At 51.9% G+C, this 26,575-nt stretch overlaps 3 protein-coding genes across 4 annotated transcripts; 2 read left to right on the top strand and 1 right to left on the bottom strand.

Annotated features, from left to right (window-relative positions):
- Window positions 1-1,174: 1,174 nt before the first annotated feature.
- Window positions 1,175-13,706, bottom strand: INTS11 (integrator complex subunit 11). Of its 2 annotated transcripts, XM_054394913.1 has the most exons (17): window positions 13,533-13,706; window positions 12,295-12,392; window positions 12,026-12,099; window positions 11,624-11,852; window positions 11,195-11,293; window positions 11,048-11,082; window positions 10,011-10,149; window positions 9,033-9,097; window positions 8,164-8,353; window positions 7,436-7,519; window positions 6,467-6,556; window positions 5,637-5,799; window positions 4,679-4,786; window positions 4,015-4,076; window positions 2,933-3,075; window positions 2,146-2,275; window positions 1,175-1,361 (listed from the first exon to the last, which is right to left on the bottom strand). In XM_054394913.1, the coding sequence occupies exons 1-17, from the start codon at window positions 13,558-13,560 to the stop codon at window positions 1,296-1,298; spliced, it is 1,803 nt and encodes a 600-aa protein (XP_054250888.1). In that variant the 5' UTR covers window positions 13,561-13,706; the 3' UTR covers window positions 1,175-1,295. The 2 variants fall into 2 exon arrangements, with proteins under 2 accessions (XP_054250888.1, XP_054250889.1); XM_054394914.1 differs by lacking the exons at window positions 11,624-11,852; window positions 12,026-12,099.
- A 481-nt stretch (window positions 13,707-14,187) lies between these two features.
- CPTP (ceramide-1-phosphate transfer protein) lies at window positions 14,188-14,936 on the top strand. The gene is made up of 2 exons (XM_054395058.1): window positions 14,188-14,303; window positions 14,387-14,936. The coding sequence occupies exons 1-2, from the start codon at window positions 14,188-14,190 to the stop codon at window positions 14,907-14,909; spliced, it is 639 nt and encodes a 212-aa protein (XP_054251033.1). The 3' UTR covers window positions 14,910-14,936.
- Window positions 14,937-18,055: 3,119 nt separating this feature from the next.
- TAS1R3 (taste 1 receptor member 3) lies at window positions 18,056-23,312 on the top strand. Its single transcript, XM_054395069.1, has 6 exons — window positions 18,056-18,234; window positions 18,388-18,688; window positions 19,818-20,597; window positions 21,092-21,295; window positions 21,567-21,687; window positions 22,381-23,312. The coding sequence occupies exons 1-6, from the start codon at window positions 18,056-18,058 to the stop codon at window positions 23,310-23,312; spliced, it is 2,517 nt and encodes an 838-aa protein (XP_054251044.1).
- The last annotated feature ends 3,263 nt before the right edge of the window (window positions 23,313-26,575 follow it).

Here is a 26,575-nt window from a genome sequence, read left to right as displayed (position 1 = left end):
GGACCTGGCCCTGCAGCAGGTGGTTGAGTTCTCAGGTTGTGCTGAGCTACTGGACTTGGAAGTGCGTTGGAGCTTAAAGGAGGGAGCAGGATTGTTGTGGCAGGGTGGTGTGGGGAGCCAAATGACTGTGTGCCTTCATCCTGTGCACTAATTTCTCTCTGCACCATGGACACTGCAGCCTCTACCCCTTTTCTGAGGGCAGCAGATGCCACTCTGGTTGAAGACAGGAGGGAAGAGGTTTGGATACCAAGCAGCAGAGGTGAGGAGCATGCTGGGGCCTTGGAGTGTGGAAAGCAAAGGTGCAATCAGCTGGTAAGGAAGGGGAGCAGTGTGGGAGGCTGTGCTGAGCAGCTAAAGCCAACCAGTAAAGCACTCCAGCAGTGGAGGAGGGATGTAGGAAGCAAACCAGGAGAGCTGAAGTCATTGTGCTGGAGCTGAGGCTTTGTGCTGGTGGCTGTGGTGGTGGTAGATGTGTTAGGAGGGGCCTGGCCTGCCTCCAATGCTGCATGCAGGTCAAATCAGGCTGAGTGGAGACCTGTTTCTGATGCTGGGTTTTGCTTTTTGCTTGGAGGAATTCCTGAGCGTCAGTGGGGGGAAAAAAAAAAAAGTCATAAAGCCAACCAAACCTGCAACAAACTTCTCTAGCATACTAAAAATAACAATTCCTGAGCTGGCTGAGACAAGTGCAGAGTCTTGCACTTGTGAAATGGAGATGAGGAGAGGCTCTGAGGGAGTCTTAAAACAAATTAATCTTTTCCCTTTTGTGCAGCTGCTATTTTTGTCCCATTTCTAGGCTATGGAAAAAAGCTCCCAGCACTGCAGGGACTGTTCCTTCCAGCTAAGCACAACTCTTTCTGCTCTGGAGAAAGGGAGAGAACTGTTTGGAGACTGCAGGCAGGAGTGCAGCTTCCTTACAGCCTCAGCTCTGACTGAGGGGTGATTAAAAGTCACTCTGCTGGGTACAGAACACAGGTAGGGGGTTTGAGTCTTGCCTCTGTTTACTTTAGTGGTTTAATTGTGAAGCTTTGAAAGCTCTGCTGAAGCTTTATGGGGAGGAAGAACCCTGAGCAGCTGGTACCTGACTGTGTAAGCAACTCAAAACTGCTCCTCAGGGCTCCTGGGCAGGTTTCCATTTGGGGCAAGCTGGTGGCTGCTGCCCAGGCTCTCACTGCAGGAACTGGATGAACTCTGTCATCCTTTTATTAAAACAAACCCAGAAAAAACCCCAAACTTTTAACAATGTAAACAAAATAAAACTCTGAATCTCTCTCTGCAGCCCCACTCTGCCTGCTTGCTCAGGAGCTGCTTGGTGGAAGTCCTTTTTTCAGGAGGGATGTCAGATAGCTGCCCAGCTCCTCATCCTAGAGAGGGGAAAAGAGAAAGAGGATGAAAAAAAATGCAATTTATTTTTCCATTTGGGGCAGTAAATTGGATTCTTGTGCCTAGAACTAGACTGAAAGATTCTCAGACCCAGCAAAATGGTAGCAGTGTTTAAAAATGGATTTTTGGGGTGTTCCTTCCAAAAGTGGGCATCTATTTTGAGGAAAATGACTGCTTCTCTTGAAAGCAAAGAATAAAAAGCACTGAGGTTTTATTTGCTTTGCTCTCAGGAAGGTACTGGAATGCTGGAAGGAAATGAGGTCAAAATACAGCCATGGGAAGTAGAGGGTTGAAGGGGAGAAAAGATAATGGCTGTGTTTGGGGTTGGCTTTCTGCTTGGTGTTTATTTTACACCTAAGAAGTGCAGTGTAAAACATCTCAACCCCTGATGGCAGCAGGGAGACAGCTGGAGAGAAAATGACCTAACTAATTATAGTAAGAGTAATCACATCATGGAGTCATAGAATGGTGGGGGTGGAAGGGGACCTCAAAGATCATCCAGTTCCAACCACCTGCCAGGGACATCTGCCACAGCCCAGGCTGCTCAGGCCCTCATCTGCCTGGAGTTCAGTGGTCCCAGAAAAAACCTCTCTCAGAAGAGAAGGATTTGCACCAAATCTAAGCTGGTGAAGCAGCTGGCAGTGACTCCCCTCCTCCTCTTCCACTCCAGTGACTGTAGAGCCAGAGTGATGAAGGCTCACCCTCAGAGCAGCAACCCCCCCTGCAGCACAGGTTTGGACTGGAAATGTCTTTGAGGATTCCTACCTGGTAGGTCCAGGACACGAGCAGGACTTTGGTTCCTTGATCCTCTGAGTGTGCTGTGGCTTGGATGAGGATGGACTCCACTGTTATCGACCCATCAGGCAGATGCTGCACAGAATAATCCTTCAACACCCTGGTAAGAGAGGAGCTGGGAGTGATTTTGGGTGGGACAAGCATGCCTCTGAAGGGTGGCTCACCCCTGTGTCTCTGAACCCCCACAGACCAACAGGGACAATGACCTTAGCAATGGTTATGGACAGCTGAAGGGTGGGGGGCCAAGGAGAAGGGGCCAGGCTCTTGGCAGTGCTGTCCTGTGACAGGACAAGGGGCAATGGGCACAAACTGGAACACAGGAGCTTCCACCTCTACATGAGGAGAAACCTCCTTGGTGTGAGAGTGCTGGGGAGCCCTGGAGCAGGTTGCAGAGTCCCTTTCTCTGGAGACTTTGCAAGACCTTACCTGGATGCATTCCTGGGGGGCCTGGCCTAGGTGATCCTGCTCTGGCAGGGGGGTTGGACTCGATCTCCAGAGGGTCCCTTCCAACCCCTACCCTTCTATGATTTTAGGTGGCCTGCTCCAGCCTGGCAAAACCATGAGGCTGCAGGCTGCCCACCCCCAGCCTCTGCTCCTGCAGTGTGCCCACTGCTCTGCAGGTGCAATCTGGAGCTGCTGTACCCTCTGGGCTACAGAGAATCTGCTCCTAGCAACTGTGGGCTTGGCCTACCCTAACCCTGCTGAAGTCAGCTCTGTCCCTGGGGGGAGCAGGCAGCCCAGCTGCAGGAGGACTTGCCCCTTGAGGTGGTTGTAGACTCGCAGCACGGTCTCGTGCTCCTTGCGCGGGTCCTGGATGTGGACGCGGCAGGTGAAGCGCAGCTGATGCTCCGCCAGCCCCAGCTCCTTCAGGGCCTGCTCGGGGGACAGCAGCCGGAGGCTCTGCAGGGCACAGGGACAAGGACACAGTCAGGGAAGGGCTAGGGCTGGAAGGGACCTCAAGGATGTAACCGTGTGAGTAACCATCACAAAGGATCATCCACTTCCAACCACAGCAGCCACAGGGCTCAGGGTGAAGGCTCCCGGGGTGGGGAATCCACACTACCAGCCATGTGCTGATGGGGGGACATGGGGGAGGGAAGACAGCACTGCAGGTCCACTGGAGGCCCAAAGGCAACCATCTGGCCACCCCCAGCATGTCACCTACTGCAGCAGGAGGAGGTGCAAGCTACACATGCTCCTGGCTGGGAGGAAGGTGCCAGGTAGGTGCTGAGATGTGGTTGTGGAGCAGATGCTCCTCCTCAGCCATGCCAACTGCTGCACTAGAAGCACACCTGGGCCTCCCCTTGCCTTGCAAACTACCTTGGTTATGACCCCAACCTCTGTCCCTCATGCCCTCCCCACACCCATTCAACTGCCCTGACCTCCCACTAATCCAGTGCTCAGAATCACAGAATTGTTAAGGGCTGGAAGGGACCTCAAGGAGCATCCAGTTCCAACCCCCCTGCCATGGGCAGGGACACCTCACACCACAGCAGGTTGCTCACAGCCACATCCAGCCTGGCTGCAAAAGCCTCCAGGGATGAGGCTTCCACCACCTCCCTGGGCAACCTGTGCCAGTGTCTCACCACCCTCATGGGAAGGAATTTCTTCCTAACATCTAATCTGAATCTACTCCTTTCTAGTTTTGTTCCTGAAGAGCAAGAGAGGTTCCCGAGAGGTGGTAAAGACATCAGTGAAGACAAGTGACCAGCTAAGGTCTGTCTGACAGATTGACCTTCCCAGGGCTGCTCCTCTTCAGTTCCTCCTTCACCCAGAACTCCATTTGAGTGATGACAACACACAGAGGAGACAAGACAAACAGAAGACATTTTTACTCACATTGTCCTTCATCATCAATGTGCCATGCATCAGCTGTGGCTTCTTCACATCTGGTAAGAGACATAAGCCAAGGCCAAGGGAAGAGAAAGGTGATGTGGTTAATGGTGATGTTCTTACCACACCAGACAACTGCTAGAGGACTCAATAGACTGGACTTGAATCCCTGCTGAGGTCCCAGCTGCTAGAGAACTTCATAGGCTGGAGTTCTGAGTCCTTGCTGGTGTTCAGAGACTAAGATTTCCATCTCCAGTAAGCTGTGTGGTGCTCAAACCCTGATCAGAGCTCTCCTCATCAGCCATGCTTAGTAACACAGAACATCTGCCTCTCTTCCCCTGTCACCTCCTGCTTGGAGAGGGTTTAGATTATTTTAAGCTGGATCTAGCAAAGTAATTCCAGCTTGTAAAAAGCAGCCTTGGAGGTTGTTTTCATGGTGGGCAATGAGCAGTGGGGGTGGTTTGGTTTTAAACACCACTGCAGGCAGGCACAGCACAGGAGCTGCTTCAGTTCCCAGGCTGCTCTCAACCCCTCCATGCTGCCCCAACCTGTTCTGTCCCAGGGAGCACTGCCCTGGGTCCCCACTGCCACCACTGGCCCTGCCACACCATTTCCAGCCCTCTACCACACAGGGTCCAGAAGATGAAGCTCCTGGTTGGCAGTGTCTCACCTAGTGCTGTTTCTCTCTTCAGGAGCCCCAGGGATATGTCCACTGGGATGCTGGGGTTGGTGAAGACAGTTGTGGTCTCTCCATTGGCAGGCATGTAGCAGCTGACATCTGCAAGGGGAACCACCACTGTCAGGAGAGCTGCAGGGGCACTTCCCCACCCAGCCTCACTCCACCCCCAGGCAGTGCCCCTGGGTGCTGTGATTTTGGCAGCAGCCAGCTGTAGCTGTTGTGAGGGCAGGAGGAGAGGTTTAGTAACTCTGCTGAAAGTGGACAGCAGAGATCTGAAAGAGGCTGAAAAGCAGAACTGCTGCTCAGGCTTCAGGCCAACATCCTCACCAGAACCACCCTCAAACCCCTCCACTGAGCTGCTTGGAAGGGGGAAGAGCTAACAAATCAAGGTAAGAGAACTGCCTGCAGGCTGCTGGGTAACAAAGGACTGCAACGAAAGCTGCAGCTGCTAAGGTACCAGCCAGGCTCAACTCTTCATTTCCAGAGCTGTTTCCAAGGACTTAAGAGGAATGAGCTCCAGAAAAGAATTCTTAATGAAGAGAAGTTGCTAATTTACACTTTCAAGTGCACCCTGCAGGCCTCTGCTTCTTTTAGGACTCTAAAGAAATGCTAATTCATTAAGTGCTGAACTGTTTGATACAACAAAGCAGCTTTCACTTCAAGTCCCACTGGGCAGTACCATGGCATGGCTGTCACATGCTCAGGTAGGGGATGGGTATTGGTTTCCTCCAAGTTACTTCATGCCTAACTCCACAGAATCATGGAAGCATTTGGGTTGGAAAAGGCCTTTAGGAAGATCCAGTCCAACCACTCCTCAGTGGCTCTGGAGCCTCTCCAGTGATGGGATTCACCTCTCTGGGCAGCCTGTGCTGAGGCCCAGTGGATTAAGGCTGGGAACTTTGCTGTCTCTCTGCCCCCACTCCCTGCCCAGGGGCAGCACTGTACTCACGAAATTCCTGCTCGATTTTCTGCTTCAGAAATTCCATTTTCTTGGCTTCCCCATGGACCAGGAGAACATTTCGGGGCTCAGCCTGGCGAATCAGCTGCATGATTCCCTTGGCATCTGCATGGGCACTGAAGGACATGTACTCCACCTGCATCTTGACCTCCAGCTGTGGAGGAGCAGAAAAGCACAGGCCTGCTGAATCAGGAATTGCTTTGGACCACTGCAAGCACAGAAACAGCCCAGGGCTCCTCTGTGTTCAGTGTACAGAAGGAAGCACAACCCCCAAACTGGAGAGTAAGGCGAGAGCTGCTTGTGTGCTGAGACTGAAGATGGTGCTGAACAGAAAAGCTCTCCCTGATTCCCAGGATCAGCATCAGACCATGGAGTCTCCTTCTCTGGGGGCTTTCAGGACTCAGCTGGCTGTGTTCCTGTGTGAACTGCCCAGGGTGATCCTGCCTTGGCAGGGGTTGGACTCTAGAGGTCCTTTCCCTCTCCTGCCATTCTGTGATTCCATGACATTGCTCCCACTTGTGCCAGAATAAATCAACACTTCAGGACAGTCAGTTGGGATCAGTTTATAAATGGATCATTTTTAGCTGATGGGGCCTGGTTGTTAACCATTACAAATGTGCCCCTGCTAGAGTCTCCTGGCAGAGGGACACACTGCTGCCAGTGTAAAGGGGAAAAACTCCCAGCCCAGCTCCAAGTGAAATGTTCCTGGGCTCTTTTCCACATTGTGTGCTACATTCCCACTACAAGTACCTGGTATCCAACCACCACCACAAGTTCTTCAGAGCTCCCCCCAGAAGCTCCTCCTTGCAACTCCAACTTACTATTTGCCTGCCTTCCATCTCCAGCTTGCGCTGTCCACTCAGAATCTTATGCCCTACAGTTCCCTGCACACAGTAGCCAGGCATGATGACCTGAGAGGGGAAGCAGCACAGTTAGAGGATTGCTTTGGTTGGAAAAGCTCTTCAAGATCATCAAGACCCTTCTCTGACTCTAGCAGGCCTGTTGCTAAAGCATGTCCCTCAGCACCACCTCTTCACAAACTACAGCCCCCACTCTGCCCCTGGGCTGTGTGTAACAAACCACAAGGGCCATCATGCTGAGGAGCTTTGTGGTGTGAACATCTCACACACAACCCTCCCTCCCTGGCAGCTGCTTGCTTTGCTCTGTAGCTTGGGAACAGCCAAGGAAAGGAGAGAGCAAACTGCTGGAATCCGTACAGCACTCCAGAGTCTCATGCTAGTTCCAGGTGGCTTTCAAGCAGCTTCACATTAACAAAGCACCTCTGGAAATACATCATCACCATGTCTGAGATAAGGTTCCAGCTTTCCTCCCAGTACCTGAAGGAGGCTACAGGAAGGCTGCAGAGGATAGCACCAGGGGCAATGGTTTGAAATTGAAGAGCAGATTTAGATTGGACGTAAGGAACAAGTTCTGCACCATGAGGGTGCTGGAAGGCTGCAGCAGGTTGCCCAGGGAGGTGGTTGAGGCTCTGTCCCATTGAAGGTCAGGCTGGACAAGGCTCTGAGCAATCTGAGCTAGGGGAGGGGATTGGACTGGATGACCTTTGGAGTTCCCTTCCAACCCAACTCATTCTATGATGCCTCTCCTCTGCTGCCATCACACATAGCAAGGAAAACTCAGAGCTTGAAAGAGCTCTGCCCTGGGCTGGCTCAGTAGAGGACTTGTGTCAGCTAGCTCTGGGTGCTCAGGAAATGCTCTCCTGCAACCTCTGTCCTGAATGTGTCAGTGCCACCCTCACATCAGCACACATCAAGAACACAATTTCTTACCATGTTCTTCTCATTCCCTGCCCATTTCTTGAAGATTTGAAGGGACTGTCCTGCATGAAGCATACCAGGGGTTGCAAACACAACCTGGAATGATTAAAAAAAAAAAAAAATATTGAATACAAATTTAACAGCATTTGTAATATAGAAACACTCCAAGTGGGGAGAGCATCCACTGATACACAATCTAGAACACTTCTTTAGTACACCAAAGCTCCAGGGGGGAATTTTTTGCTATTTTATTCTAATTTTCACATAAGCTGAACTGTTCTAGGAAAATTTTGTGAGCATCCAGTCTCTGATAGAAACTGAACAGTTTTATAATGTTCCATCATGCTCAAAAGTTGCCTAGAGGAAGGCTGGGGAGGGACTGTTTAGAAGGATGAGGCAATGGTTTGAAACAGGAGCAGGGAAGACTTAGGTTAGGCATCAGAAGGGAGTTCTGCACAGCGAGAGTGGTGAGACACTGGAACAGGTTGCCCAGGGCTGTCGTTGAGACCCAGCCCCTGGAGACATTCAAGAGCAGATCTGATGTGGCCCTGGGCAGCCTGATCCAGTTGGAGATGTCCCTGCTGAGTGCAGGGGGCCTGGACAAGATGCCCTTGGAGGGTCCCTTCCAGTGTAACCTGTGAAAGGGCAGAGGATGCTAAGGTTTGCCTTAGCAAGGGACAGTGACACAAAGCCAGCTCCCTGTCCTGCCACACCTGCTCTTACCTTGCAAATCCACCTACCATAGGCCCTGGGTTGTCTGCAAAGGCCCTGTCAAAGGCTTTGATGTGTTTGAACTCAAACATGTTCCTCTGCACAAAGGTCTTCCTGATCTTCTGATTAGTCCAGGTGATGAAGAGCTTGTAGTAATGGTTGGCCTTCTCTGTCAGCCCTGTGGAAAAGTAGATGGGAGCCTTCAGATTCATTCTTTCCCTGCAGAAAAAAAAAAAAAAAAAAAAAAATAGTTCCAAGAGACCTGTGAGGGACAAAGTACGAGCATGGAGAGCCAGGATCCAAGTCCATAAAGCCATGGAAGCCTCCAAAGGTGTTTTTGTGCACAGCCTCCTCTCAGTGGGTACAGCAACAGCACAGGGCTGGGCATCAACTTCCTACAGAGCAGCTTCAGTCCAAGCCTCCTTCTCACCCTGCCTGTGGCTACCACTGCAGACAATTCCCATTCCAAATATCAATCTCTCTGCTGTAAGATTTAATGAAGTGGCAGCACTTTGTGCTAACAAAAATGATTCCACCCAATCCTTATTTTAAGTTTACTTCTTGTTCCTCCCTCCTCCCTCTCCTCAAGTGGCAAAGCTGCAATTAATTTTTGTTAAAGGACAGTTGATGCTGAATGTTTAGAGGAGACAATGGTAGGGGTTGGAAGGGACTTCCAGAGAGCATCCAAGTCCCCTGCCAGAGCAGGTTCACCTTTGTGTTTTACTGCTCAGAGTCAGGAGTGATGGATAAGAGGCTGCAAAAACCAATCCACAAATGGCAGGACCACTGATGAACATCCTTGGATTCAACACAACATGAAAGAATCACAAACCTGCCAGGACTACAACCTGAGGAAGACAAATGGAGGTGGGACACACACTGAAGGGACTGCACTCACCAGAAGGTTTCCAACAAGATGCAAAGTTCCTGGGCACGGCCAAGGGCAAAAACTGGGATGAGAACCTGCAATCGAATGATGTAGAGTCTGAGAGACCCCAACAGCATGGGAACAGCACTGCAGTGTGGCTTCTCAACAAGTCCCTCAGCTCCCTCTTGCTTTCTGATGCCCTTTTACTGCCTTTATTTCCCCACAGAAGTATCACAGAATGGTTGGAAGGGATCCCAAGAGTCATCTGGTCCACCCTTCCTAGGTGACAGTGGAGTTGAGATGAGCTGCCCCAGCACTTGTTCTGCAGATTTGGAACAAAAGGCAGTGTGGTATCTGAGCAGCACCTATCCTGCCTAACACCTTGGTCTCAGCTTCTGCATTTATATGGCTAAGAGGATCCTTCAGTACCCAAGATGGAAATGAAGTTAATTTTGCCTTTATCCTCCACCTTTGCAGACTGTAAGCAAAGCCTTTCCCTAGCTGTCTCTATTACCTCATTGTCTGGGGTTCTTCTTGGCAAAATTAAGTGTTAGATAAAGTGCAGATGGAAGAATACAAGAACATCTTCAGTGCCATGCAGTGGTCACAGGCAGGTACCTGAGTTTAATGGTTACAGAGCACTAGAGAGGCAAGAAGAGCCTCAGAGATCATCACTTAGAGCACCATAGAGTCATAGAATGGGTTGGGTTGGAAGGGACTTTCAAGATCATCCAGCTCCAACCCCCTGCCATGGGCAGGGACACCTCCCACCAGCCCAGGTTGCTCAAGGAACTCATCCAGCCTGGCCTTGAACACCTCCAGGGAGGGCACATCCACAACCTCCCTGGGCAACCTGTTCCACTGTCTCCCCACCCTCACTACAAAGAATTTCTTCCTACTCTCCAGTCTGAATCTCCCCTCCTCAAGCTTCAATCCATTCCCCCTCATCCCATTACTCCAAGCCCTTGTAAAAAGTCCCTTCCCAGGTTTCCAGCAGGCCCCTAGTACCTTCCCTCCTCGTTCCACAGTCTCATGAACTTTCTTGAGGAAGTCTCTCTCCCTGCAGCGTTTGGAGTCCCTGATGGTGGTGGCGTAGGTGGACTCTGTGATCAGCAGGTCTGGGCGACACTTATCGATCCAGGCAGCTCTGGGACAAAGGCAGTTGGGAGAAACTAATCCATCAGCTCCAGAGACGCACCCAGCAGCAGCTCTGATCTGCAGGCCTCAGAGGAGGCTGGGGACTGTCACTGTCTCTATCTGCAGGCAGGAAAGCAGGAGGCCAGAGGTGCACTGCCTTTGCCCGAAGGCATCCAGGAGCTCTGCAGCAGCACCAGGACCTCCTTTTGGAGGCCACAGAACCATGGAGTGGTTTGGACTAACCTCATCTAGTTCAACCCCCCCTGCCATGGCAACTAGAGCAGGTTCTCAGAGCCCCAAACAACCTGACCTGGAATGGTTCCAGGGATGGGGCAGCTACCACCTCTCTCTGGGCAGCCTAGGGGACGTCTTACCACTCTCAGCATAAAAATGTCCTTCCTTCTCTTCTGAGTCTCCCTCTTTTAGTTCAAACCATCACCCCTGCCCTATCATAACAGGCCCTGCTCAAAAGTCTGTCCCCAGCTTTCTGATCAGCCTCTTGAAGCACTGAAAGGTCTCCCTGGAACCTTCTCTTCCCCAGGCTGAACAATCCCAACCCTCTCAGCCCTCACAGCAGAGCGGTTCCAGCCCTCCCATCAATTTTGTGGTCTCCTCTGGACTTGCTCCAACCATTTAATGTCTTTTATATGACACAGCTTTAAAAATACATTAGTTGAGCATCCAGAAGAGGATGACATTAAAATCTGTCTGGAAGAATCAATATCCATCTGTTCACCCTCATAACTCAAACTGATATTTATCTTTCCACCCTTAATGTTGCAGTCTCTCAACCAAGAATCAATGCTGAGAAGCCCCACGAAACTGTGCTGAAATCTCCCTCTCACAGAAGGAAGGTCACCTTTCCTGTCCTGAAATCTTTCTTCATAGAAACTCTGCCTCCTACTTACCCTAAATGTCTGTCTGGTGTCATGTTGTAATCACCCTGAAGGAAGAAGAGAAATCCATTAACATTCCCCAGGCCATCAAGAGGAGATGCAGAGCACCTGGAAATCTGTTCACAGAATCAACTTAACTGTAACAAATATTGCACTTACAGTGTAGACCACTGACTCACAGCCAACCTTGATCTGGAACATGGCTGCTCCCAGCACGTGGCCTGCATAGTAAGCTTTGATCTCCAGCTCCTCATCCACCTGCACCAACACAACCCTGCATCAGTGCCCACATTTCAAACCAAAATTGAGTCACAGAATGCTCTGGGTCAGAAGGGACCTCCTAAGTTCATCTAATCTAACTCCCTTTGCAGTCAGCAGGGACATCCTCAACTAGATCAGGCTGCCCAGAGCCCCAGTGAGCCTGACCTCGAGTATCTCCAGGGGTGGGGCTTCAACTACCTCCCTGAGCAACCTGTTGTAGTGTTCCAGCAGCTTCATGGTGCAGAACTTGTTCCTAAGGTAAAGAACTTGCTCCTGCAAAGAAAGTGCTCCTACAGCAATCCAGAGCACGCAGAAGTGATCCTTTACCTGAACTGTCTGGTGAAGATGCACAGCAACCACTTTCTTCATGCAGTCTTTAATCATTTGGGAAGTGAAGAAGTTGATCTCCCCTTTCTTATCCACAGTTATTTTCCTGTAGTCCTCCAGCAGGATGGGGCAGATGGCCTTGGTGGGATGTGTCATGTAAATGGGCCCATCATAACCAACCATTTCACTGAAATAGGGCAGAGCTCCACAATGGTCCAAGTGGAAGTGGCTGCAGAGACAGAAAGGATGAAAGAGAAGCTGCACACAGGGTTCTGGCCCTCCTGGTGCTCAGATTTAAAGCCCAGATCTTGCTCCAGTACTGCAGGACATAAAGGAGGCAGCCAGAATATGATGAAATCCCAGTCCACAAAGCTCTCCTGCTTCCCAAGGAAGCTTCCTCACCTGATGATCACACAGTCCAGGAAATCAGTCAGCCTTCCATTCTGAGTGATGTAGGAGAAGTCAGGGAAACGTCTCTGCAGGGACACACAAACCAGGCCACCCATCAGATACAGCCCCAGCCAGCTGCCCCGCTGCCCACCAGCCCCAGGAGGCAGGCAGCCTTCAAACAGAAGGGAACAGAGCAGAGGAAGGGAGCAGGAGTCCTGCTGGGGAAGGCCAGGCACCTTGGGAGCACCTCAGCACAAGAGCTAGGTCCCCAGCACACTCACATCATCGTTGTAGCCCATGTGCATCCCACAGTCCAGCATCACATTCTTGCCAGCAATGGACACCAGGATGCAGCTGCGCCCCACATCCTGGCCAGCCCCTGGGTGCATGCAGGAGACAGACCAGTGAGGCACCTCTAGGAACAGCCACAGTCACTTAAAGACAAGCATTTGCAGCTCCATACAAACTTCCCAGCCCCTTTTCTGGTACAGGAAACAGCTAGTCCCTCCTTCCAGGGAAGATCTGGTAGAGGCATTGGAACAGGCTGGAGGTGGTGGAGTCACCGTCCCTGGAGGTGTTCAAGAAACCTGTGGTATGGCACTTGGGGACAGGGTTTAGTGGCCATGGTGGTGGGACTTGATGATCTTGGAGGTCTCTTCCATGATTCTCTTCTATGATTCTGTGACCTGACTTAGCCCAGTGCCTAAGTTTATGAGAGCAAAACTATGGCAGAGCACTGCATCCAAACCCAGGAGCACGTCAGGTGCAGGACACAGCTCTCTCTGCCCACCCCTGGGCAATCACAGCCACACAGCTTCCAGTAAAGGTAAAATTATCTGGAAAGGAGTAGGAAGGAACTCAGTGCTTCCAGGGCTCTGCACTTCCCAAGTTCTCTGCCTCACAGGGAATCACAGAATAGTAGGGGGTTGGGAGAGACCTCTAGAGATCATTGAGTCCAAACCCCCACTGCCAGAGCAGGATCACCCAGGGCAGATCACACAGGAACAGATCCAGGCAGGTTTTGAAAGTCTCCAGAGAAGGAGACTCCACAACCTCTCTGGGCAGCCTGCTGCAGGGCTCTGTCACCTTCACAGCAAAGAAGTTTTTCCTCATGTTGAGGAAGAACTTCCTGTGTTCCAGTTTATACCCACTGCCCCTCATCCTATCACAAGACACCATTGACAAGAGCCTGGCCCCTTCTTCTTGGCACCTTCTTCACTGTGTGAAGGCACAGACCTTCATCAGGAAAAAACACATCCTCTGCCCTCCCAGTATAGAAACACAAATCAATAGTTTCTCTGCATCCCATTAAAAAAAAAAAAAAAAAAGATTTATATAAGAGACAAATTAACTTCCTGTGGATTTTTTAGCCCCCAAGTCAGGATGTTGTGTAACTAACACACACTGCAGTGTCCCCTTTATGAGGCACACACACAACACATAACACATGGTGCTTTGAGTTCCAAATCCCAAAGTTTTCCAGTGTCTTGATTTCAGGATGATTTTAGATGGGACTTACCCAAAGGAGTGACTTTGATTTCAGGCATTTTAACACTCTAAACCTCAACCTGCACGGCAAACTACTTCAGAAACAGTCCAGTGAGGGCCACGAAAAGAGAAGAGGATTGAAGCGTTTTCACGGCTGCCATTGGGATTGTTTTGCAGTGGCAGAAGGCTTAAGCAGAAGCTCAACTTCATCCTAGGAGGGAAACAGTCAGAAAACACAAGTCAGGCTAAAAACTGGGTGATTAACAACCCATGGGAATTCAGGCTTGGATAACCACCCTCACCACCGCGACCCAGGGGCACTGAGCTGAGGTTCCACTCCGTGTGAGGCTGAGGCGGGGTCCTGCGGGGCGAGGGGTGCCGGGAGCGCTGGTACCAGCGCTCCCGGCACCCCTCGCCCCGCAGGACCCCGGAACGAAGCCCCCAACCCACCGCGGCCCTAGCAACGGTGCCCCTGCCCCGCTCACCGCCACGCAGGGCCTGCTCCTCCAACGCCATTACGCAGCCCACTAGGGTCCGCCCTAGCCGTTACGGATTGGTCCGGCCGCTGCTCACGTGAGACAGTGGCCGCTGCGGACTGGTGGAGCTTGATGGTGACGTTTCGCAGGAGCCGCTGCGGATTGGCCAAGCTGAGAGTGACGTAGAGCGGAAGTAGCGGCGAGGGCGCGATGGCGGAAGATGAGTTCAGCTTGCGGGAGGTTCTCGCCGCTTTCCAGACCTGTGTGACGGAGCGGCGGGAGGTGCTGTTGGGCCCCTACTTGTGTGGCTGGCGGGGCCTCATCCGGTGAGTGCCCTCGGCGACCTCTCCCCCGGGGTCCGTGCTTGGTTTGCCGCCGGTTAACGCGAGCATCTCCCCCCTGCGCGCAGGTTCCTGCACCGCCTGGGAGCCATCTTCTCCTTCGTCTCCAAGGACGCCGTGGCCAAGGTGCAGATCATGGAGAGCTACTGCGGCGGCGAGCAGCGGGAGAAGTACGTCTCGCTGCAGTCCATGGTGGAGTATGAGCTGGCCAACGGGCTGGTGGACTTGCAGAAGCGGTCTGGCCACCCTGATTCCGGATGCCGCACCGTCCTCCGCCTCCACAGGGCCCTGCGCTGGCTGCAGCTCTTCCTGGAGGGGCTGAGGACGGGCCAGGAGGACTCACGGACGTCTGTCATCTGCACGGACTCCTACAACGCATCCCTGGCTGCCTTCCACCCCTGGGTTATTCGCAAGGCTGCCACAGTGGCCTTCTGTGCCCTGCCGCCCCGAAACGCCTTCCTGGAGATCATGAACGTGGGGACAACCGAGGAAGCTGTCACTATGCTGGGTGAGGCCTTGCCCTACATTTCCAAGGTCTACAGCATCACCCAGGAGCTCTTTGCCCAGCATCAGCTGCTTGACCTTCCTTGACAGGAGGGATGCTAAAGAGCCACATCCTGACAGATGTAGGATGAACCAGGTGAAAAGTGGCTCCTAGAGCATCAGGCTCTAGGTCCTTGGTCACTCTCCCTTTACCAGCAGGGAGCTGACACACTGGCAAAGCTACCCAGGATGCCTCACTTCATAAGAGAAAAACCTGTACCTGTTTTGTATTTATGTGTAGCTGCCTGTATGTGTAGAGCTTTGGCTCTACAGTAAGAGAAGCACTACACTTAATATGCTTAAGGGATTTCTTTTTTCCTGCCTTGATTCACCTTCTGCTCCCCAGCCAGCCTCGGAGGGGGGAGGTTGATTTCTTTTTTTTTTTTTTAAGCCAAACTGCAACTTCAGCAGCCTCTGTGTGTTTACACCACTACATCACTAGTTTACACCACTAGAACCTGTGTGACAGCACAGCTTTGGGATGTGGTGCCTGAACACATCTACACCTGAGCTCACTTGGCCACTTTTGTTTACACCCTGTTCCCTAGAACAGATCCAGGGGGTTTCACCCTCTGTTATGCTTTAACTTTTCAAATACAGTCCTGAGTAAATGAGTTTCTGAAAGGCAGCTCTTCTCCTTGTGTTCACAGACTCAATGACTGCTGCTAATCCTCTGTCCTTTAGAATTCAAGGAGGAGGTGGTCTGTGGCATTACTGTAAGGGACCATTCTTCTTTCATGCATAAAGCAAAGCCTTCCCTCTGTGTAGCTTCCTGTTAATCTGTGCTTTGTGTGTCCTGCACAATCCAGTCTATCCAGCTAAAGCTGCAGGCTGCACCTTAACCTGGTTTCCAGCCATGCTTCTGATGGTGTTTCCACAATTTCTTTTTCCATGAATGTGTCCAATGCCTCCAGGAATGGCTCCTCTGAGGAGAAACCTGAACTTGTACTACTGTAAGCCACTGCTTTGTGAAGTTTCTGTTGCAAATCACTGTGCATAGCAGCTGGGTGTGTGTGTGTGTGTGTGTGTATATGAAATCACACAGCCCACGGTATATGAAATAGAATTTATGCAGCTTTTTAAGCTGAAAAAGTGCTACATTGTGAGTGCAGGATGATGTGGGTATTTGGGGGAGGAGGGGAGAACCCACAGGCTGGGGGATGGTTTGGTTGTGTCTCTGCTGGGTGCATTTGAGGCTCTTGTAACACTGATCCAGGAAATCACAGTTACCTCACAGAGATCACACTAACTGGCCATTAAATGATGTGAATAACTCACTGCTGAAGAGTGTCCTTTCTAGGAGTGCTTCCTGCTTTTGGGGGGTTGGAAGGAACACAATTTCACTTCCCTTTGGGGCATGGCTTAGTGGCTATGGTGGTGTTGGGTTGATGATCTTAGAGGCCTTTTCCAACCTTAATGATTCTGTCACAGTGTTACCTACTCATACCTGCCCTGTGGGGAAAGGCTGAGAGCTGGGATTGTTCAGCCTGGAGAAGGCCATGGAGCAGGACATCAAGGGTGGCTACCAGGAGGATGGAGACTCCTTTTTTACAAGGAGTCCCATGGGGGGACTCATCACAAAGAGGGATGGAGACAAGTTACTGCTGGGGAGATTCCCACTGGACTCCAGGAGAAAATACTTCCCCTTGAGAACAGTCAGAGATTGGAATCATCTCCCAGGGCAAGCAGTGGATTCCCCTGCACTGGGTAGTTCTAAGTCTCATCTTGCCAGGGGGCTGGGCCAGCTCACTGCAGCTCCACTGTCACCTAGAAAGCTTGGAGCAGATGGTCCTTGGGGTCCCTTCCTAGCTGGCATTCTGTGATGCCCTTCACCAGCAGCCTGTTTCATGCCCCCACTGATCAACTTTGTTGGAAGCTGCAACAAACAAGTTCACTAGAGGGAGTTTGAGTATTTAGCACAACCCCCATCACCAGCTACCTCCTGTGCCACACCAAGCACTTGATTTGATGGGAAAGTATGGATGGGAGGAGATAATTGCTTCATTGTGATTTCTGCACCATTCAAAGAGCTTTTGTTGTCCCCTCTGTGCAGCTGAAGTTGTATTTAGAGCTTTTTTAAAGTTACATAAAGCTAACACTTGAAACATGTTAAGGGGAAGGTGTCCTCCAAGGGTGGGTAACTATTTCTGTGTCACCTTGCTACAGAAGTCCTCAGTCTGAAGTACTCAGAGAGGCTTCCTACACTGCCCCTGCTTCTCTTCACACATGGAACACTCCTCTAACCCTGTGGCCAAAGTGATCTCTCCCTTTGGCAGCAGCAGTGGGGTTTATGCTACTCTAAATAGAGAATGAGCCAATAAAAGGCAGGAAATTGAACTTCCCAGTTCAGATTGATCCTGCTTACAGGAATGCAAACCTGACAGAACAAAAAATGCAAACCATGGCACAACCTAAAGCACCACACTTGCAGAACTGGTACCTAAACCAGAACTTTTCAACTGAAGTCATCATAGCTCAGCCACTTAACAACTTCCTACAAGTAGTAGTAGAGCCAAGTGATCACTCACCAACCTCACAGTGTAGGAATGGCCAGCTCCAGACAAGTCCTTGTGAGGCATCAAGAAGATTTGGTTCTCTCTATGCTGTGACCTTGAAAGCAAAAATAAAGATGACTGTTGTGTCAGTCTCCTACCACTGCCCTTTAGTTCAGGCTGCTCAGCCATTATTCTGAAGCTGACTTGAAAGTCATCTGCACTCAGATCTGTTCCCCATGTCAGAAACCTCGCAGATCCACTGTGAGGACTGAACAGGGACAGTTTGTGCCAAGACAGTTCAGCAGTGGTGCTGTTTCTTGTTGGGTTGGGGTTAAAGCAAAAGATGTGTCCAAATGAAGGTGGGGCACTGGAGTTTACCTCCTGTCCCACAGCAAATCCCACTTCCAGAGCTGGGACAGCTGCTAAGTCACTGCTCAAGGGAAGGCTACTCGTGGTGCAAAGGAAAGCAGGACTGGGTTAGTGGTTTGCAACCCTGTGGGTACTGCTGGGTATTTGATTACTGCCCACTGAGCACAGAGGATGCATTTTGCTAACCAAATCCTCCCCCCATCATTTCCATCCCCCTCAGTTCTACTTAAAGAGCCTGCCTAGAACTGCTGAGCCTGCACCCCCTGCCCTGCTGCCTCTCCCACACTCACCTGCAGATTGCCTTGAAACACTTCCTGCAAGAGACACCCAATGGCCCCTGCCCTGCTGCTGTGCCTGACCTTGGGCTGTGCAGCAGCCCTCAAACCCAGCTGCCTGTCAGCCCAGTTCAGGAGGCCAGGAGACTACATCCTAGGAGGTTTGTTCCCTTTTGGAATGGACACCATCAACCTGTCGGCACGAGCAGAGCCCAGCTTGGTTGGCTGTGAAAGGTAAGAGGAATGGTGGCTTCAGGAGTCCAGGTGGAGTTTGGGCTGGGGGGAGAGAGAGAGAGGAAGCATCAAATAAGGATGGTTTGGCTTGGAAAGGGACCTCAGAGGTCATCTAGTTGCAACCACCTCACTCCCTGTCTCCTCCTGTTCCAGGTTGTTCGTCAATGGGTTGATATGGGCTCTCGGCATGAAGTTTGCCATCGAGGAGATCAACAACTCCACTTCCCTTCTGCCAGGGGTGCAGCTGGGCTATGACATGTATGACACCTGCTTCGAGCCCCTGGCAGCCCTGCAGCCCAGCCTGCTCTTCCTGACCCGCAATGGCACCAGGGCCATCGGGCTGCACTGCAACTACACCGACTACCAGCCCCGAGTCACCGCCGTCATCGGGCCCCACAAGTCAGACCTCTGCCTGGCCACAGCCAAGCTCTTCAGCTTCTTCCTGGTCCCACAGGTAAACTCTCTGCAGAGCCAAGAGGTCTCCTTTTGGTGGGGCAAGGGCTTGGATCAACAATGCTGTCTATGCTCTGGGTCTTTGAAGCAGGGCTGTTGGAAGAGCAGGTTCCAGTCTGCCTTCTGCTGCAGCTTTTCCCTGTGGTCTGGGGTAGCTCAGGTTTCCCTCCTGGAACACACTCCAGTGTTGAACTTCCCAGAAAGAATAAGGTTAACTGTCCTGTGATCCATGGAAAATGGGAATAAGAGAGGTCCCAGCACAAGCCAGGAGGATCCTATGCAAATACATCTGTGACTAAGTGCCACAGGGAGAGCCCTCATGGCCAGGTAGATTTAGTCCCAAGATGTTACTGAGTCTTGGGAGTGTCACCTCTTGGAGAATGTAGGTAATGATCATTAGTCATGGAATCATTAAGGTTGGAAAAGTCCTCTAAGATCACCAAGTCCAACCTTCAACCCAACACCACCATGGCCACTAAACCCTGTCCCAAACTGCCATTGCCACACATTTCTTCAACACCTCCAGGGATGGTGACTCCACCACTCCCTTGGCAGCCTGTTCCAATCCCTGACCACTCTTGCAGCAAAGAAATTGTTCCTAATCTCTAACCTCAACCTTCCCTGGAGCAACTTGAGGCCATTTCCACTCCTGCTGTTGCTTGTTCCTTAAGAAAAAGAGACCAACCCCTACCTGGCTCCAACCTCCTCTCAGGGAGCTGTAGAGAGCAATGAGGTCTCCCTCAGCCTCCTCTTCTCCAGGCTGAACAATCCCAGGTCCCTCAGCTCCTCTTCCCAAGACTTGTGCCCTAGACCTTTCACCAGCTCCATTGCCTTTCTCTGCTGAGGGCTGGAGCCATGATGATGGACACAGATGGCAGTGGAAGGTCAGAGGCCTGTGGGACAGTGGTGCCAGAGGCAATGATCAGCCAGTTTGTGGTTGTCTGGATAAATGCAGCTGTGATGGATGTGTCCCTTCGGAGGAGTTCTGTCTCCCCACCACCCTCACCCAGCATTTTTGCAAATCCAGTGCACTGAGACCAAGCCAAGAAGGTTGGGAGTGGTCTGGGCTGTGAACACTTCCCTCAGCTTCCCTCTTTCCCTGCCTTTCTCCCTCCTCCTCCCCGCTGCAGGTCAGCTATGGAGGCAGCAGTGAGCAGCTCAGTGACCCTGAGCTGTATCCCTCCTTCTACCGCACCGTGCCCAGCGACAAGAACTTGGTGGAGGCTGTGGTCCAGCTGGTGAACAAGTTTGGGTGGAACTGGATTGCCACCATTGGAAGTGATGATGAGTATGGGCGAGGAGCCCAGGCGCAGTTCTCCAGCATGGCTGGGGACCACAGCATCTGCATTGCCTTCGAGGGGCTAATCCCCACAGACCTTGCTGACCCCAAAAGCAAAGCCCACCTGGAAGACACCATCACAGCAATCAACAAGACCAACGTCAACATCATCATCCTCTTTGCCTACAGCAAGCCAGCCCAGGCCCTGCTGAGGCACAGCATCAGGATGGGACTGAGCAAGAAAGTCTGGATTGGCACCGAAGCCTGGATGTTGTCCAACACAGCTGCGTCCATCCCAAACATTCAGAGCATTGGGACAGTCTTAGGCTTTATCATGAAAACAAGCAGAGTCCCTGGCTTCCAGAACTACGTCACTGACCTCTTCACCTCTGTTCAGCAGGAGAAATTCTGCCAGGAGTCCAGAGAAGCCACCCAGCTGATGGGCCCAGACCCGCTGCCCACACGCTGCCAGTCCTGCAACCACGTCTCGCTGGGTGACGTCTGGCCCACGCTGAGCCTCTCTCAAGTCCAGCCAGTGCATGTGGCTGTCTACAGCGTGGCTCATGCCCTGCACAGGGCACTGGGCTGCACCCACCGAGCCTGTCCCAGAGCACCCATCAGACCTTGGCAGGTGAGTGGAGGCCAGGACACAGACACAGCAGTTTGCTGTCCGTCAGCGCTGTGCACGGACAGGGAGCGAGGGAGCCACCGAATGCCCTGGGCTGGAAGGGACCTCTAGAGCTCAGCTAGCCCAACCTCCCTGCAGCCAGCAGGGACATCCCCAGGGGCAGCAGCAGCTTGCTGACAGCCCCATCGAGCCTGACCCTGAACACTTCACTGTGCTCCTGCCCCGGTAGTGATGCAACCTTGGCTGTTCCCTCAGCCAGTCAGTCCCTGCACCAACACACTGCACCTTCTCTGCTGCTGCTGGGACTGCAGACCCCCTCCTCCCCGGGGCTGCATTCTTGTTCCCACTGCTTGTGCCTGGCACAACAGAGCAGTTAACAGTACAGTCAGAAGGTCCTAGCCCCCAGAAGGGACTGAAATTAGCTTACTGCACTGTCACCCTCCAAGCAGGAGCATCAACTCCAGCAGTATTTACTGTCCATGTCCCTTTCTCCTCAGCTGCTGCACTTCATGAACACCCTCCCATTCCAGGTGAATGGGCAGAGCTTCAGGTTTGATCAATCCCATGGCACACACACAGGCTACAAGCTCATCTTCTGGTCCTGGAAGAACAACAGCCTCACATACCTGCCTGTAGGGGACTACGAGGGGTCCTTGGACATCAACAACTCCCTGATCCATTTTCACACTGCAGACCAAAAGGTAAAGAGTGGGCAAAGGCACAGACAGCCACAAAGGGAAGGAAGCTTTGTCACATCAGGACTGCTCTTGAGGAGATCCTAGCCAGCACACTGCCTCTACAAGATTTGTCTGGGACCCAGTTTGCTCCTCCCCAAACTGGAGATCCATCTCCACTGGGGCTATTCCCAGCACTGTTAAAGATTCCAGTACAGCCCAGCTGATCTCATTGCTTTGGAGGTGTGCTGCTTCTCCTGAAAGAGTTTGCCTGACTTTCATCATTCCTTTTTTCTAGGAGCCCACATCAGAGTGCTTAAGACACTGCAAACCAGGACAGTTCAGAGAAATCAAAGGATTCCACCTCTGCTGCTATGACTGCACAGATTGTCCAGAAAACACCTTCTGGAGCCAGAAAGGTGAGGTCTGAGAAACTGAGTGGCTTTAACTGTCTGTATTACACCTGGCTACTGGTTGAGGACACAGAACTGGGACCAACCAGTTGTGAGCTCTCCCTCCATGGAGGGCTGCCAGAGCAGTCTTTGCTCTGCAGATCCTTCCACGGGAGGGCCCTCCTCTGTTGACCCCACAGAACATGCTTAAGGACCATACATAGGTTTTATCTCAAGAGGTAGGAGAGAAGGGTATGATAACATTCTGAGGTAGAAGTGAGGCATGCAATGAAATGCTGGAATCTTTTGGAAGCTGGTGGTTTGCCCTGGGGAAGGGAAATGAAGCCAAGAATTATGTGGATCCTCTTGGGGAGGGGAGGGTGGAGAAGTAGAGGGGAGAGAGATTGAACTATCAAAAGCTTTGGAGATCAAATACACTTTGGAAGGGGGAAAGCAGCACCCAAGGCAGCTACTTAACTCATGAGTGACCCTTCCTGCAGCAGGGTAGCAGCACTCCACTGCAAGGTGGTCACCAGCTGCTTCTGAGACCCTGGAACAGGTTGCCCAGGGAGGTTGTGGATACTCCCTCCCTGGAGGTGTTCAAGGCCAGGCTGGATGAGGCCTTGAGCAGCCTGGGCTAGTGAAGGGTGTTGGAACTGGATGATCTTTGAGGTCCTTCCCAACCTAAGCCATTGTGTGCTTGTCCCTGCTCCCCTGCAGACAGCTCCACCTGCACCCCCTGCCCGCAGCAGCAGTGGTCCCCAGCCCGCAGCACGCAGTGCTACGAGCGCAGCCAGAGGTACCTGCTGTGGCACGAGCCCCTCACCATTGCCCTGCTAACCCTGATGGCCATCACCACAGCCCTCACCTGCCTGACAGCTCTGCTCTTCCTGAGGAACCTGCAGACCCCCCTTGTGCGAGCTTCTGGGGGCAGGCTGAGCCTCTTTGCCTTGCTCTCCCTCGTGCTGCTGTGCCTCAGCTGCTGCCTCCACATCGGGAAGCCCAGCGATCACCTCTGCATGGCCCAGCAGGTCCTGCACGCCCTGGGCCTCACTGGATGTTTCTCTACCTTCTTTGTCAAGTCCCTGGAGATCACCCTGGTGACAGAGTTCCCTCGCTGTGCCCCCTCCCTGCTGCACTGGGTGACCCAGAGGGCCTGGCTGCTCGTTGCCCTGTGCCTCCTCACCGAGTGCTCCTTGTGCTGCTGCTACCTTCGCTTGGGCCCCGACTCCCTGGTGGCAGACTACAAGTCGCTGCCCAGGGAGGTTCTGCTGGTGTGCCACACGCAGTCCTGGGGAGCCTTTGCCCTGCTGCATGGCTACAATGGCTGCCTGGCCCTCGTCTGCTTCCTGGGCACCTTCATGGTGCAGAGCCGTGGGAAGAAGTACAACATGGCCAGGGGCATCACCTTTGCCATCCTCATGTACTTCATCACCTGCATCTTCTTCGTGGCCTTCTTTGCCACGCTGAAGACAGTCCTCAGGTCTGTTACTCAGATCTGCACCATTCTGACAACCAGCCTGGGCATCTTGGGGACCTACTACATCCCCAAATGCTACATCATCTTGCTTAAGCCTGACCTGAACACAGAGGATTACTGCCAGTACTCCACCAAAGAGGAGCCAGAGGAGGACTCAGCCAACAGACAATAAACCACAGCTCCACTGTCCCCTGCTCCTCAGCAGAAGCTGCCTGTATTTGAAGGAGATCATTCTGTCCAGAATTACTCTCTAGGTTATGATCCCAGATACAATCACCACATAAGAAGAAGTTCTTCCCCATGAGGGTGGTGAGACACTGGCAGAGGTTGCCCAGGGAGGTGGTGGAAGCCTCATCCCTGGAGGCTTTTGCAGCCAGGCTGGATGTGGCTGTGAGCAACCTGCTGTGGTGTGAGGTGTCCCTGCCCATGGCAGGGGGGTTGGAACTGGCTGAGCCTTGAGGTCCCTTCCAACCCTAACAATGCTATGAAGTATGGCTTCTCCAGCAGGCTGAGCACCAGGAGCAGGATTTTTAAGCTGCAAAAGCACAGGGTTCTACTCAACAAGCTCCAATGCCCCAGCAGAGTAGGATCCATCAACCCCAGAGCCAACCACCTGTTCCACCACCAGCAACAGCAGGTTCAGTTAAGCAAACATCCTTGTGGGAGGGGAATTTCAGCCCACCACACTACAACAATCCTCCAGCACTGATACTTCATACAAATCTCTCAGGTTTGGCAATCTGAGGTTGAAACCTCACCCAGACCACTTGGCTGTCGAGACAGCCACTAAATGAGAAACGGGAATTACTAGAGAGCCTCTCCAGAGATACATCCATGGATCAGTGCTGGGAGCAGCCGGAGCCCAGAAAGCTCCACTGGGAGCAGCCGGAGCCCAGAAAGCTCCACTGGGAGCAGCCGGAGCCCAGAAAGCTCCACTGGGAGCAACCGGAGCCCAGAAAGCTCCACTGGGAGCAGTTCTGGTATCAGTCATAACCCCAAAAGCTCAACTTTCCAAAATCAAGGGTTTAATTTCTGTTAAATAAATGCTTTCCATGGAAAAAAGCCAACCACAAACCAACTCTTGAACTTCCAGATGTTTCCCAGACCCTGCAGAAGCCATTGTGATATGCAAAGGCAGCTGTATGCAGGACATAAAGAGGATATTTGCCATTCAAATTTTAACTCATTTGTGATCCATTAGCATGTTTGCAAAGGACATGGACATGAGGACAGCACACATAGAAATGAACAGTTGTGCAAATCACTCTACCCAAAGCCAGAGCAAAAAGGTCCTCCCCTCTCAAAAGCCATGCAAAGATCAGCAGACAATTATTTCTTACCCAGTGGGACCCTCAGCAAAGGAGCCAAAAGAAGAGAAATAAAAAGTATCCCTGCCCTGTGTTCATACACCTAACATGATCTCTGCTCTCTGAGCACCAGCAGAGCTCTCAGTGTGATTCAAAAGAGCAAAAATCTAACCTGGAAGTCCTTGTTTCTGGAGCCTGCAGCAAGTCCTCATGAGGATCTCAGCAATACTTCTCACCTCAGGGCTGGGACTTCAGAGCAGAGAAGCATTAAGCAACTTTTGATCATCATTCCAGAAACAGAGAAGGAAAAACAAATCAAATTTTCCTCTACTGCTTCTTTCTGGCAGCAGAGCTGGAGCCCTGATAAGGTGATTCCTCCTTTGCTTTTAAAGGAAAATGGCAGAGGGGGAGGAAATGGAGGCAGGGAGAAGCAGGTGATGAAATTAGGCAGTTCCAGTCACCTGCAGACAATTGACACTTGGCCAGCTGCAGCCCATCAGGCCCTGCAGTAAAAGGCTGCCAGAGCACATCCAAAATGGTGATCCTTTAATATCCACCTAACTGGGAAACGCTGCCTAAGACCATTTTGCATCCTGTGTCCACAAATATGGCTTGGCAGGGAGCAAGTGGGGAACCCTGCAAGCTCAGAAGAGAGAGCCTGCCTCAGATTCACAGCTCTGGCTGTCCTCTGCCCATCAACCACTCAGGCCTTCCATGGAAGCTGGGAGTCCTTACCTTGCATGACAAACAGAGCATGGTTAAAGGCTTTCCAGTTAGTCTGCAGCATGGTGTCCCAATGATCCTAGCTTGTGCCTGCTGGAGTTTCTGTGCAGAGTGCAGGAAGAGGGAATATTCACATGGAACAGCCGAATACACTGATGGGCTCTGCCAGCAGGTTCATTTCCTGGGTCTGCAGTCAGCAAACCCTGCTCCAGCTCATGTCTGTAAGGTGTAATCTCCAGCTCTCATTTGCTTCACAAACTGTCCTCAGCCTCCCCTGTGTCCTTTGCATCACAAACTGTCCTCAGCCTCCCCTGTGTCCTTTGCATCACAAACTGTCCTCAGCCTCTCCTGTGTCCTTTGCATCACAAACTGTCCTCAGCCTCTCCTGTGTCCTTTGCATCACAAACTGTCCTCAGCCTCCCCTGTGTCCTTTGCATCACAAACTGTCCTCAGCCTCTCCTGTGTCCTTTGCATCACAAACTGTCCTCAGCCTCCCGTGTCCTTTGCATCACAAACTGTCCTCAGCCTCTCCTGTGTCCTTTGCATCACAAACTGTCCTCAGCCTCTCCTGTGTCCTTTGCATCACAAACTGTCCTCAGCCTCTCCTGTGTCCTTTGCATCACAAACTGTCCTCAGCCTCCCCTGTGTCCTTTGCATCACAAACTGTCCTCAGCCTCCCCTGTGTCCTTTGCATCACAAACTGTCCTCAGCCTCCCCTGTGTCCTTTGCATCACAAACTGTCCTCAGCCTCTCCTGTGTCCTTTGCATCACAAACTGTCCTCAGCCTCCCCTGTGTCCTTTGCATCACAAACTGTCCTCAGCCTCCCCTGTGTCCTTTGCATCACAAACTGTCCTCAGCCTCCCCTGTGTCCTTTGCATCACAAACTGTCCTCAGCCTCTCCTGTGTCCTTTGCATCACAAACTGTCCTCAGCCTCTCCTGTGTCCTTTGCATCACAAACTGTCCTCAGCCTCCCCTGTGTCCTTTGCATCACAAACTGTCCTCAGCCTCCCCTGTGTCCTTTGCATCACAAACTGTCCTCAGCCTCTCCTGTGTCCTTTGCATCACAAACTGTCCTCAGCCTCTCCTGTGTCCTTTGCATCACAAACTGTCCTCAGCCTCTCCTGTGTCCTTTGCTTCACAAACTGTCCTCAGCCTCTCCTGTGTCCTTTGCTTCACAAACTGTCCTCAGCCTCTCCTGTGTCCTTTGCATCACAAACTGTCCTCAGCCTCCCCTGTGTCCTTTGCATCACAAACTGTCCTCAGCCTCTCCTGTGTCCTTTGCTTCACAAACTGTCCTCAGCCTCTCCTGTGTCCTTTGCATCACAAACTGTCCTCAGCCTCCCCTGTGTCCTTTGCATCACAAACTGTCCTCAGCCTCTCCTGTGTCCTTTGCTTCACAAACT

Source organism: Indicator indicator, chromosome 32 (genome assembly GCF_027791375.1).
Source record: "Indicator indicator isolate 239-I01 chromosome 32, UM_Iind_1.1, whole genome shotgun sequence".
Taxonomy (NCBI): Eukaryota; Metazoa; Chordata; class Aves; order Piciformes; family Indicatoridae; genus Indicator; species Indicator indicator.
This window is presented reverse-complemented; position numbering and strand designations above follow the sequence as displayed.